The sequence below is a fragment of the Dasypus novemcinctus genome, chromosome 4 (assembly GCF_030445035.2).
Source record: "Dasypus novemcinctus isolate mDasNov1 chromosome 4, mDasNov1.1.hap2, whole genome shotgun sequence".
NCBI classification, from domain to species: domain Eukaryota; kingdom Metazoa; phylum Chordata; class Mammalia; order Cingulata; family Dasypodidae; genus Dasypus; species Dasypus novemcinctus.
Genome location: NC_080676.1, coordinates 60,600,086 through 60,613,815, shown reverse-complemented (window position 1 = coordinate 60,613,815; position 13,730 = coordinate 60,600,086). Strand labels below are relative to the sequence as shown.

General features: G+C 39.6%; 1 protein-coding gene and 1 pseudogene across 6 annotated transcripts in view; both read left to right on the top strand.

The window, feature by feature from the left end:
• IGF2BP2 (insulin like growth factor 2 mRNA binding protein 2) overlaps positions 1–13,730 on the top strand; it is a 210,174-nt gene that overhangs the window by 155,364 nt on the left and 41,080 nt on the right. For all 6 annotated transcript variants that reach the window (XM_071214667.1, XM_058295495.2, XM_071214666.1 and 3 more), the window contains exon 3: positions 13,332–13,380. In XM_071214667.1, the coding sequence (XP_071070768.1) occupies positions 13,332–13,380 (49 nt within the window). The remainder of the gene's footprint in view (positions 1–13,331; positions 13,381–13,730) is intronic.
• Positions 10,535–11,499, top strand: LOC139438774 (uncharacterized protein C1orf131-like; annotated as a pseudogene).

The following is a 13,730-nucleotide window of genomic DNA, read 5'->3' as shown; positions in this document are numbered from 1 at the left end:
CTCTTAAAGAGAAGACGAGTAGACACAGATCACATAGCAAATGAATACAAAGAGTGGACAGCGAACATAAATGAGGGGGGGGCGGGATAAATAAATAAAATAAATCTTAAAAAAGTTATTTGATGCATAGAAGTTTTTATTTTGGGGGAACAGATATAGCTCAAGTGGTTGAGCGCCTGCTTCCCATATATGAGGTCCCAGGTTTAATCCCTGCTACCTCCAAAAAACAAACATAATAACCAAATCAAAAAAACCCATCTTTCATTGGGAAGTGAATATAGCTCAGTGGTTGAGTGCCTGCCTTCCATGTACAATCTCTGGCACCTCCTTAAAAAAAAAGGGTTTATTTTTTGAAGTCCCATTTATAGATTTTTGTTACTGTTGCTCATACTTTAGGTGTAAAATCTAGGAAACCATTGCCTAATGCAAGGTCCTGAAGATGCTCCCCTATTATTTTCCCGGAGTTTTATAGTTTTGCTTCTTTTTTTTTTTTTTAAGATTTATTTATTTATTCATTCCTCTTCCCTTTCCCCCTCACCCCCCACCCCGGCTGTCTGTTCTCTGTGTCTTTTCTCTGCGTTGTCTTCTTTGTCCACTTTTGTTGTTGTCAGCGGTACGGGAATCTGTGTTTCTTTTTGTTGCATCATCTTGTTATGTCAGCTCTCCATGGGTGTGGCACCATTCCTGGGCAGGCTGAACTTTCTTTCACACTGGGCAGCTCTTCTTACGGGGGGTGCACTCCTTGCGCGTGGGGCTCCCCTACACAGGGGATACCCCTGCGTGGCATGGCGCTCCTTGCGTGCATCAGCACTGCGCATGGACCAGTTCCACACGGGTCAGGGAGGCCCGGGGTTTGAACCGCGGACCTTCCACGTGGTAGACGGATCCCCTAACCACTGGGCCAAGTCTGCCGCCTAGTTTTCGTTCTTATATTTAGGTTTTTTTAATCTATTTTGAGTTGATTTTTTATATGGTGTGAAGTGTAGGGATCTACCTTCATTAGTTTGTGTGTGACTATCTAGTTTTTTAGGACTGCTTGATGAAGAGACTATTTTTCCCTATTGACTATACTTGATAGCCTTGTCAAAAATCAATTGGCCCTACAGTGGCACCAATAGGATATGCTGATGGAATGGGGATGGTGTGGGTGTGAAGGAAAGACTGGAGTCACTGATAACTCCAACCTTTTAGCCAGAGCAAATGGAAGAGAGGAGTTACTGTGCAGTGAGATATGGGGGGCCAGGGAAGTACCAGGTTTGGTGGACTAGGGACAAGAGTGGGTTGATTATAAAGATTTCATTTGAGCACTCACGTTTGATTCACCTATTAGCTTCTAAGCAGAGATAAAGAGTAGTTAGTTAAATACGTAGGGGTGGAGTTCAAGGGAGAGAAGAGGGCTAGACAAATGAATCTGAGTGTCATCAGCATATAGATGGTATTTAAAGTCACAGACTACATTCCCATCTGGAAATTCCACAATGTTCAGGGAACTGGAAATCTAAAATGTATTAAATTCTAACTTCAGGAAAAGTTCAAATTTTAATATATCATATTTACTTATAATTAGGTTTTTCTGAAGGTAAATCACTTTAACCATTTAGCTTTTCAATTCATAAATATCTTTCAAATAATTTTTAAAAAATCAGTTGGCCATGGATTTGATGGTTTATTTCTGAACTCTCAATAATTCAATTCCATTGGTCTATATGTCAGTCTACGAAGATTTGTAGATTTGTACTAAGTTTTAAAATTGGGAAATTGAGTCCTCCATCTTTTATCTTCTCTTTCAATATGGTTTTGGCTATTTAAGGTTGCTTACCCTTCCATATAAATTTTATTATGGGTTTTTCCATTTCTGCAAACAAGGCTGTTGGAATTTTGATTGGGCCTGCATTGAATCCTTACAATGCTGTGGGTGGAATTGACATCTTAACAATATTTAGTCTTCCAGTCCATGAACATGTAATGTCCTTCCATTTATTTAGGTTTTCTTTGATTTCTTTCAGCAATACATTTTTCTTAAGATTTATTTTTTATTTATTTCTCTCCCCTTCCCCGCCCCAGTTGTCTGTTCTGTGTGTCCACTTGTAATCTTGTCAGCGGCACCCGGAATCTGTGTCTCTTTGTTGCGTCCTCTTGCTGTGTCAGCTCTCTATGTATGCAGTGCCATTCCTGGGCAGGCTGCACTTTTTTCGCACTGGGTGGCTCTCCTTACGGGGCTCCCTCCTTACGTGTGGGGCTCCCCTACGCAGGGGACACCCCTGTGTGACACGGCACTCCTTGTGCACATCAGCACTGCGCATGGGCCAGCTTAACACATGGGTCAGGAGGCCCTGGGTTTGAACCTTGGACCTCCCATGTGGTAGGTGGATGCCCTATCCATTGGGCCAAATCTGCTTCCCATCTTTCAGCAGTGTTTTGTAGTTGTCCATGTAAAAATCCTTTACAGCCTTGGTTAAATTTATTCCTACATATTTGATTATTTTAGTTGCTATAATAAATGGAATCTTTTCTTATTTCCTCTTCAAATTGTTCATTATTAGTGTATAGAAATACACTTTGGTGATTTCATTTATTTGCTCTAGCAACTTTTTTGTGGATTATTCAAGATTTTCTATATATAAGATCATGTCATTTCCAAATAGGGAAGTTTTACTTTTTCCTATCCAATTTTCATGTCTTTTCTTTTTCTTGCCTAATTGCTCTAGCCAGAACTTACAGTACAGTGTTGTATGTCAGTGATGACAATGGCTATCCTTGTCTTGTTCCTGATCTTAGATGGAGACCTTTCAGTTTTTCACCATTGAGTTTGAGGTTAGCTCTGGATTTTTTTATATATGCTCTTTATCATGTTGGGAAAGTTTTCTTCTAGTCCTAGTTTTCTGAGTTGTGTTGTTGTTGTTGTTGTTGTTTTAATCAAAAACGGGTATTGGATTTTGTCAAATACCTTTCCTTCATCAAGGAATTGAGATGATCATGTGGTTTTTCCCCCTTCGTTTGGTTAATGTGTTTCATTTTCTTGTGTTAAACCACACTTGCATGCTTGGGATAAATCCACCTTGATCATGATGTATAGTTCTTTCAATGTGCTGTTGGATTTCATTTGCAAGTACTTTGTTAAGGATTTTTGCATTGGTCTGTACATTTCTTTTCTTATTGGTACCTTTATCTGGCTTTGGTATTAGGATGATGTTGACCTCATAGATTGAGTTAAGAAATTCCCTTCCTCCTGAATTCTTTGGAAGAATTTGAGCTGAATTGGTGTTATTATTCTGTGAAGCCATCTGGTCCTGGGCCTTTCTTCGTTGGGAGGTAGTTGATTACTGATTTAGTCCCTTAATTTATTATTGGATCTGTTGAGATCTTCTATTTCCTCTTCAGTCAGTAATAGGTAGTTTGTGTATTTCATGGAATTTGTCCATTTCAACTAAGTTTTCCAATTTATTGGCATACAGTTGTTCGTGGCATCAACTTAATAATCCTTATTTCTGTGGTGTTGGTAGTAATGTTTTCCCTTTCATTTCTGATTTTATTTTTTTTTTTTGTATCCTCACTCTTTTTTTCTTTGTCAGTATATCTAAGATTTGTTGGTTTTATCGATCCTTTCAAAAGAACTAACTCTTAGTTTTGTTAAGTCTATTATCTTAGCCTTCTTTTCATTTGTCTCCACTCGCATATTTATTTTATTCCTTCTGCTCCCTTTGGGTTTAGTTTGTTTCCTTTTTTATGTAAACATTTAGAGCTATACATTTCCTGCTCAGCACTGCCTTTGCTGCATACCATACGTTTTGGTATGTTTTATTTTCATTTTTATTTGCATCAAGATAATTCCTAATTTCTATCGTGATTTCATTTTTGACCCATTGTTTGTGTAAGAGTGCATTGTTTCATTTCCACATATTTGTGAATTTTCCAGTTTCCCTCTGTTATTGACTTCTAGCTACATTCCACTGTGGTTGGAGAATATACATTGTATGATTTCAATATTTTTTTAATTTATTGAGACTTATTTTTTTATCTAAGATATGATCTATCCTAGAGAATGACCCATGTGCACTAGAGAACAATGTGTATGCTGTTGCTTTTGGATTAAATGTTCCATATATGCCTGCTCTGTCTAGTTGGTTTATACTGTCATGCATGTCTTTTATTTTCTTATTGGTGTATTGAAATCTCTTAGTATTAATGTAGAACCAATCACGTATTTCTGCCGTCAAATCTGTCAATATTTCATATGTTTTGGGGATCTGTTGTTAGATGCATATTTATTATTATTAGGACTTATTTAATTGACATCTTTATCAGTAAATAATGGCCTTTTTATCCATTCTTCCTATCTCTGCCTTTGACTGGAGAATTTAATCCCTTTTTTTTTATTACCCATGTGGTTTACCTTTACTGGAGATATTTATTTCTTTTTGCAGCTTTAACCCACTGTCTGGTGTCCTTTTTCCTTCTCTCTGAAGGACTTTCTTTAGCATTTCTTGCAGGGCATATCTAGTGGTGGTGAACTCCCTCAGCTTTTATTTAACTGGGAATGTCTTAAATTTTCCCTCATTTTTGAAAGACAGTCTTGCTGGATATAGAATTTTTGGTTTGCAATTTTTTTCATTATTACTTCCCATTGACTTCTTGCATGGTTTCTAATGAGAAATCTGCAGTTAATTTTATTGGGGTTCCATTGTACATACTATGTTGCTTTTTTCTTGCAGCTTTCAGAATTCTTTTCTTTGGCATTTTCATTTCAGTTATCTTCAGCTCTAGTATTCTGGTTTGGTTCCTTTTTAAAATTTCTGTATTTGTCTAGAGTCATGTTGTTCACTCATTGTTTTATTTGTATTTTGTAGTTCTTTCTCCATGTTTTCCTTTTTCTCCTTGAGGATATTGAGGGTCATTTTTAAAAATCTTTGTCCATTATGTCTAAAAATTGTTCTTTTTTTTATGCTTTCTGAATTTTTATCTTGTTCCTTTGGATGGTCCATCATTTTCTCTTTCTTTGTCTTATAATCATTTGTTATAAACAGTTTATTTTAATATTTTAATGTGTTAAAACTGTATTTAGTCCCAGGTTATCTGATCTTTAATAAGTTTATGTACAGGTAGTAATATGACATAGATTTCCCTGAGTGCCAGGAGCTATCAAAAATAAACCATTGCAAAAATGCCTTTCACAGTCTTTGAAAATTGGCTTTGTGTTGGCTGGTGGTCTCCTTCAGAACTTAGCTCTCCTCTCAAGAACATAAGCTTGAAATGAATGTAAAAGAGAGTCCTCTCTGTCTTTCCTGATTCTGTGTCTTGGCCTGGGGTTCTTGCCCTTGCTAGGAATCCAGATGATCCCTCTACTCCCTAGTAAAGTAATCCCCAGGTCTCTTTAACTTTCTTGTTTCTAACACTGCTTTAGTAGTCTGCAACTGCTTCTGACTACAAGGCAAATTCCGGGAGGGTGAGCCAGATATGAAAATCCTTGCTTCAGGCTTTCAGGCTGTCAACTGATAGACTGGCACTGACACAAAGGCACCCCAGTTTGTACATAGGGGTTACTCTTCTCCCTCTGGAATAGGGTCAGGGACACACAATGAAAGCACAGCAAAAAGGGTGTGGAGGATCCAGCAAGGGTGCAATGAGCTTCTTCTATCATTTTTTTAAATGATTGATTGATTGATTGATTGATTTCTCTCCCCTTCCCCCCCACCCTGGTTGTCTGTTCTCTGTGTCTATTTGCTGCATCTCTTTGTCCGCTTCTGTTGTTGGTAGCGGCACGAGAATCTGTGTTTCTTTTTGTTGAGTCATCTTGTTGTGTCAGCTCTCCGTGTGTGTGGCACCATTCCTGGGCAGGCTGCATTTTCTTTCGCGCTGGGCGGCTCTCCTTACGGGGCGCACTCCTTGTGCGTGGGGCTCCCCTACGCGGGGGACACCCCTGCTGTGGCATGGCACTCCTTGCGCACATCAGCACTGCGCATGGGCCAGCTCCACACAGGTCAAGGAGGCCCGGAGTTTGAACCGCAGACCTCCCATGTGGTAGATGGACGCCCTAACCACTGGGCCAAGTCCACCGCCATCTTGTACGATTTTAAAGCTACCTTTTCTTGATTTTTCACTCACCCAGTTACTGCAAACCTCTAACTGTTTTCTAGAGTTTTAAGGATGTCTCTGCCAGTTTTTGCTAGTTTTTCAAGGGTTCTTTGAGGGAATCTGACACTGCCATTCTTGTCAGCCAGAAGTCTTTCAGTATATATTTTTAAAAAGTAAATCTTGTATTTTCATTAAAGCAGCCTTGGTAGTAGTTTTAATTGATGTTTGAAAGTAAGTAAGGTATAGCCATATTCTCATTTTTTAAAAATCAAACAAGACAGAAGTAGCTAGAATAAAAAGTGTTTTACCTACCACCAAGTGTGTAGCTATCTTTTTCTATGCATTTACATATGCATGCATTTAGTAGCATATAATTTTGTTTTTTGCTCTTAAAAAAACAAGATCATCTTAATCTGAAGTTAACTCTTTTCTTATAGCAGCATGCCTTGCAAATTTTCTATGGCAGTGTTTATATGTCTACTTCATTCTTTTTACCTTCTGTACAATATAATATAGCCATATTATAATTTATCTATTCATCTTTCTATTGGTGGATATTTAGATTGTTTTCAGTCTTTGACTATTCCAAACAGTGTTTTGTTCAAGACTGTGTTCATATGTGTTTTTTCCATTAGGATTTCTACCTGTAAATTATTGATTAGTAGTTGAAACCAATGTTTAGACTTGGAAATAACGAAAAACCTGCTTCTTTTAAGATATTGATTTTTCTTGGAAATTCTTATGCTTTTTCTATAAAGGCCTGCTGACATCTTCTATAGAGCGTCCCATGTCGCCACTATATGGGATGGTGTCAGTAGTTTTATCTCTTGCCAAAGGCTGTGTCAGAGAAGCACCTTTCAGCTGCTTGAGAACAAAGCTGCAACCATTACAGCCTAAAAGCCCACCAAAGATCCTGGCCACAAGGTCCCATTTGAAACTCTTGTCCCAAAAGAAGTCTCACGTAATTCCAAACAGAAAGGCTGCCTCATTGGTTCCCTGAAAGCTAACAGGTAAAAATAGAAAGGCAACCAATAAAGACAGGAAATAGCTGAGATCCTACCTTCATATGCCAAAGTGTGGGGGGAAGGCCTTAAAAAGACCTACCCCAGGGCCCCACATTGCATGTCTCGCCCTGTAGCATGTCTGCTCCCATGTCTGGGGTATGTACTATCTCTTTTCTCTCACTTCTCAATAAATTCTTTTTACTGGCCTCATTTTAAAAAGAAAGAAAGAAAGAGAGGAGGGAGAGAGGGAGGAAGGGAGGGAAAAGTGTCTTCATAGCTTGGAAGTAGAAAATTTAGTTTTCCATCCTTTTCCTCCTTCCCATCCTGTTATAAGATAAGAGGTTCAACAGGAATAGCTTGTATAGTCATTGGAGTGGCCCTAGTAAAGCATGAATACATTCTCACTTTTTGAAATTCATTTAAGACAACAGCGTGTGTGGGATTCAGAACCAAGGAGTGGCCTCCCTTGCATTCATTGAAAAGGATGTGGAAAAAATGGGAGCTCCTCATTTATTTCCCTGTTTGTTTCCCTGTGTCCTCTATCTGTGTACTTCTCTCCTCCTGTCTCCTTTTCTCTCTTTCATTCAATTAACGTTTCTCTCTGGGGCTCTTGCCCAGATTAACATCCTGGAGAAACAATAGCCACTTCCTAGTATGTCTGACACCAGAAGGAAATAAAAAGAATGCGGACAGTATGTCCACCATATCCCTTCTCTGACAATGACCCCTCCCCAATGGGTACCCATGGGATTTCAGTGTCAAGCTCTTCCATTAAAATGGCCTATAACATTTAAATGCTGATTTGTGTTTTCTTTCCAAGAACTGACATGTTCTCGAAATATAGGAAATAAATTCTTATCCTTAAAATTTTATTCTTTTTTTCCTGTCTTAATTATAATGCTTAAGGAAAAAAAAAGAAACAATCTAAAGTACTCAATGCTATCCGACACGTAGGATGTCTTGGTGAAAGCCATTGAATAAAAAGACAGGAAAAGACCCAAGTATCCATCAATAGAGGACTAAACATACTATGATACATCCCTGTAGCATTAAAAAAAGAATGAGGGCCAGATCAAGATTGCAGAATAAGGGAAGCGGACTTGGCCCAATGGATAGGGCATCCACCTACCACATGGGAGGTCCGCGGTTCAAACCCCGGGCCTCCTTGACCCATGTGGAGCTGGCCCATGTGCAGTGCTGATGCACGCAAGGAGTGTCCTGCCACGCAGGGGTATCCCCCACGTAGGGGAGCCCCACGCGCAAGGAGTGCTCCCGTAAGGAGAGCCGCCCAGTGCGAAAGAAAGTGCAGCCTGCCCAAGAATGGTGCTGCACACATGGAGAGCTGACACAGCAAGATGACACAACAAAAAGAGACACAGATTCCTGGTGCCACTGATAAGGATAGAAGCGGTCACAGAAGAACACACAGCAAATGGACACAGAGAACAGACAACTGGGAATGGGGGGAAATAAATAAATAAATAAATTTCTAAAGGGAGATTAAAAAAAAAAAAAAGATGGCAGAGTAAGACACTTTACCACTCTGTTCCCCCAAGGAAGCTTTGAAAAACCATCAAGAACTGGCCGAAACATCTTTCTCAAAGCTCCAGAAAATAGTTAAATAAATGCAGTAACAGGGTGGGTACCAAATCAAGACAAAGGCTACTTAAAAGCATAGGATAATTTCATGGCCTGACCATCCCCCTCACACCCCTCACCAGCTCAGCACAAGGCCAGCACACATACTACTGCCAATCCTTGGTCCCGGTTCCAGAGAGTACAAAATAATCCTTGTACATAAATTGGGAACATGTATGTGGCCTGATCTACCTGGTGGTGGCATGAGAGACTCACCTTTCCAGAACATAAAAGTTGGCTCACATAACTCTCCTACAGAATACTGTGGAAGAGCAGTCAGGTTGTGCTGCCTGGGGCAAGGGATTTCTGGCTGTAGAACCATGAAGAAACTGTTTCCTAAGGAAGAGGAGACATGTTTACCCATATAAACAGCGGAATTCCTAGGGCCAGCCATTCATAAACAAGACAAGACACAAATGCAGAAAGGCCCAGAGAGGCCCCAATTTTTGGACTGGAGCTATTCTCTAAACTCTTTGTATAGATCAGCCCTGGAGGAGAGTACTGGCATAGGATAATATGCAAAGACTGGAAAAAGTGACTTCTTTTTTTCCTCCTCCTGCTCCTCATCTTCATCCTTCTTTTTTTTTTTTTTAAGATTTATTTATTTATTTCTCTCCCCTTCCCACCCTGGTTGTCTGTTCTCTGTATCTGTTTTGCTGCATCGTCTTCTTTGTCCGCTTCTGTTGTCAGCGGCACGAGAATCTGTGTTTCTTTTTGTTGCATTATCTTTTGTGTCAGCTCTCTGTGTGTGCAGCGCCATTCCTGGGCAGGCTGCAATTTCTTTCGTGCTGGGCGGCTCTCCTTACGGAGCGCACTCCTTGCACGTGGGGCTCCCCTACGCAGGGACACCCCTGCATGGCAGGGCACTCCTTGTGCACATCAGCACTGCACATGGGCCAGCTGCACACGGGTCAAGGAGGCCTGGGGTTTGAACCACGGATCTCCCATGTAGTAGATGGGCACCCTAATCACTGGGCCAAGTCTGCCGCCTTCATCCTTCTTTTTATTAGCTCTTGGCATTCAAGGAAAGCTCTGTCATGCTGGATTCAAACAAGGAATGACATCTCAGTATCTAAATTCCAGTGATAACACCTTAAAATATCAAAATGTCCAGATTTCAACAAAAGATTACAAAACATACAAAAAAAAGTAATAGCCTAGGTACAGGAGAAGACTTTGGAGAGGTAGAGATGAAACAGAGCAGAAAAGGATTAGAAAGCAAAAAGAAAATAAGAAGAGAGTTTGGAGACCACAGCAGACTTGGTAGAGGAATCGCCTATTCCACCTGGTTCCCTTGGGAGAGGCTGTGTCAGTTTGGTATTATTTATGAATTCCAGAAATAGATATTGGATTGTGTTTGTAAACTGGTCTCTTCCTCTGGGCATATTAGATTGTATTAGATGCAGAGGTTTCATTTTTACTTTATTGAATGAAGATTAGGGTTTTTATTTGATCATGTCATTAAGGCAATTCAGTTTGAGTCCTGTTTCCCCTCCCCCCCACCCCCATCCCCATTTTTCGGCTATGTAAATGGATGCTTAATCAAAGACAGGGAAGTAAACACACAGTGAACATAGAAGCAGTTGCACAGGAAGAGAGAGTGCTCCATAGCCACAGCCCTGGGAAGAAAGATGAGCCTGATAGTCTACAGCTAACCTTGTGGAGAGAAAAGAGCAACTGAGCCAGGAAAGAAATGAGCCCTGGAAGTGATGAGCCTTAAACCAACCACAGCTGAGATCGGAAGAACATGGACCATGGAGCCTTAAGAGGAAGGAGGAAGGTTGAGCCCTCTAAGACATCGCCCACTATCTTGCATCAACATGTCGCAACAGTTGGGTGAGAAAGTACCTCTTATGGTACCTTGAATTGGACTCTTTAGGGCCTAGTAACTGTAAGCTTCTACCCCAAATAAATACCCTTTATAAAAGCCAACAGAGTTCTGGTACTGTGCATCAGCACTCCTTTGGGTGGCAAATACAAAGGAAAAGTGCTTCCAGCTTCTTTAAAGAACACAGAGAAGAGATTCACTGCACTCCTGCAGTGACCTCCATGGGTTTCCCTTCAGAAGCAGAAGGCACTGGTGCAGAATCCCCCTCTCCCCTGAAGAACAACAGGGAGCAAATAGAAGTGGTAGAATTTCACAACAGAAATCAAAAAAAGAAAACCAAGGCTAGATCAAGATGAGGCCACAAGGACCAAAGCCAGTATCCTTGAAAAAGATGTGAATATATAAGAATTCAACTTCAAAAAGGCTTGTTTGGAAGTGCACTGGTTTAGGATCACGGGTTATGGAACAGGAAAAGAAAGTGTCCTGGAACAGAAACGTGCCATTATGCTGGGTGCCAAGCCACCCAAAAAGACTTATGTCAATTACAAGGTTTTGCAGGAGCAAATCAAAGAGAAAAAGGAAGCTAAGGAAGAAGAAAAGAGAATGGCCGAAGACACAGATATTTTCAAGAAAAAGAAGAGGAAAGGGCAAGATGACAGGAAATCCAAAAAGAAGAAATGGGTTCCCAGTGTTTTGTCTAGTGGACAGATTGGAAAATTTAAAAGGGAGACATTGATTCTGAGTCCATTAGATAGCAAGAAAATTTTTCTAGAGTGGAGGCTAATTAAAGTACTTTATAAAATATGAAGAAGAATGGAAAAGTGCCACTGTGCTGAACTGGACCCCTATAAGACTTACAGAACTGTCTTATTTATTTCATGTTTCACAGGCTGCCTTATTTTAGGGAAAAAAAATAAAATTTCTAGTCACTCTAGTATCTGTTTTATGGTGTTCAACATGGGCCAAGTGCAGTGTGAATATAAATTAAACCTTCTGAAAATAATTTTTAATATTCTTCAGCAAGTTTCATTCTAGTTTCATTTTCACTGGGGTTTTGTGCCTTTGTTTGTAATATTATTTTTCATAATTTTATTATATATGCTAATATTAAATTGTCTTTTAATTTTTTAAGTGATTTAATGTTACTTTATTGTGAAAGAGCTAAGAATAAGCAATTTGTCAGTTTTGTGGAAAAAGCCGTTTTAATTTTCAGTCTATCAAGTGTATAAAATCTACTTTGTAACAAGTTATTTAAATAAAATATAACTTTTGCAGTATATCTGAATATTAAATAGCACAAAAGATTATTTTAACTCATAAACAGGACCTACATACAAGCAAATGTCTTCTTTAATTGTCTTCGAGAAGCTGAACAGATATATATATATATATACATATTTTTTTAAAGAGATTTATTTTTTATTTCTCTCTCCTCCCCCCCTCCCCCCCTCCTCCCCACCCCAGTTGTCTGCCCTCTGTGTCCGTTTGCTGTGTGCTCATCTGTGTCCGCTTGTATTCTTGTCAGCAGCACTGGGAATCTGTGTCTCTTTTTTGTTGTTGCTGTTGTTGCGTCATCTTGCTGCATCAGCTCTCCATGTGTGGGGTGCCACTCCTGGGCAGGCTGGACTTCCTTTTGTGCTGGGCGGCTTTCCTTACTGGGCGTACTCCTTGCACGTGGGGCTCCCCTATGTGGGGGACACCTCTGCGTGGCACGGCACTCCTTGCGTGCATCAGCACTGCATGTGGGCCAGCTCCACACGGGTCAAAGAGGTCCTGAGTTTGAACCATGGACCTCCCATGTGGTAGGCAAACATTCTATCCATTGAGCCAAGTCCTCTTCCCTTTGTATCTATTTTTTGCTTGTTATCTGCTCATTTTTTTACTCATTGTCTTTATTATTGTCTTGCTCATTGTTTTTGCTTATCTGCTCGGGGGTTTTTTTGCTCATTGCTTATTTTTTCTCGTTTATTTTTGCTCATCTGCTCATTGCTTTTGCTTGTTGTCTTCTCAGGTTTTTTGCTCACTCTCTGCTTATTGTTTTTGTTCAATATCTGCTCATTGTCCATTTGTCTTCTTTAGGAGGCACTGAGAACCAAACTCATGTGGGAGGCAGATGCTCAACTGCTTGAGCGCATCCACTCCCTGTACATATATTTTTAATTACATTGCCCTTGCTCAAAGTGTTTATGACTTCTCAAAACTGGGGCACATTTTTTTAACTCTTCAATGATTAAAAAAAGAGTATATTTTTATTTTATAGCTTTTTATTGTATTTTATTTTTGAATTGTGATATCTATTCAGAAATAAAAATAACCTTTTTTAAAATGAAGTTTTGCGTTGTCAGATAAGGAACAAGCTAAATCTGATCTTGTTTACACCCACTGTGTATGTGAGATTTCACCTGTCATGTTTGAGCCTAGGTACCCTTTGGGCTAGGCTGATTGCAAGACCATATATTTTGAGGAGGAAAGGGATAATTCTATTTTTAGAATCTTTTGGCAATTTAAATTCTCACTACTTTGGTAAGAAATTGAAAAGGCAGATTTCATTTAAACTGTTGTTTCTTTAGTTTGTTGAGGACTTCTAGGATTGTGTTCTTTATTGTTTCTCAGTGTAATTGGAAACCTTAAAATCATGATGCTCATGCTTCACAGTAAGAATTTCTTGTTGAAGCCTTGATTATCACAGTGAGACAGTGAGCTCCAATTATTGTCTTCAGCTCGGTTTACAATTTGCTAAAGTTTCTGTCCTGGAGAAAGCGTTATAGTCTGTGGTTTTGTCTTTACAGGAGCAGGAAAATTCAAATTCGAAACATCCCTCCTCACCTGCAATGGGAGGTAAGTTGGTGTCTCCTCTATATTTATTGTCTTCCTGCTCTGCTTTCCTCATTTTACCTTTTGATAGGTTAACAATATGTTTTCTCTTTTAGTTCCCTGTCATATTTAGGAATTACAGGTTCTCAGACTCTTTCACAAAGCCTCTGGGCCCTCTATCTCTTCCTTTTTCAGTATCCTAGTATAAGTTGACTTGTCATATATTTGGGATCCTCCTTGTCCCTTACATTGTGTACAGGATGTGCACTTTGATTGCTCATGGTCTATCTTCTCAAGTACCAACAAGCTGTGAAATAATGCATACCTGGTTTGTAATGTTCACATCTCATTTTGTGAAACATTTTTACCTTTCC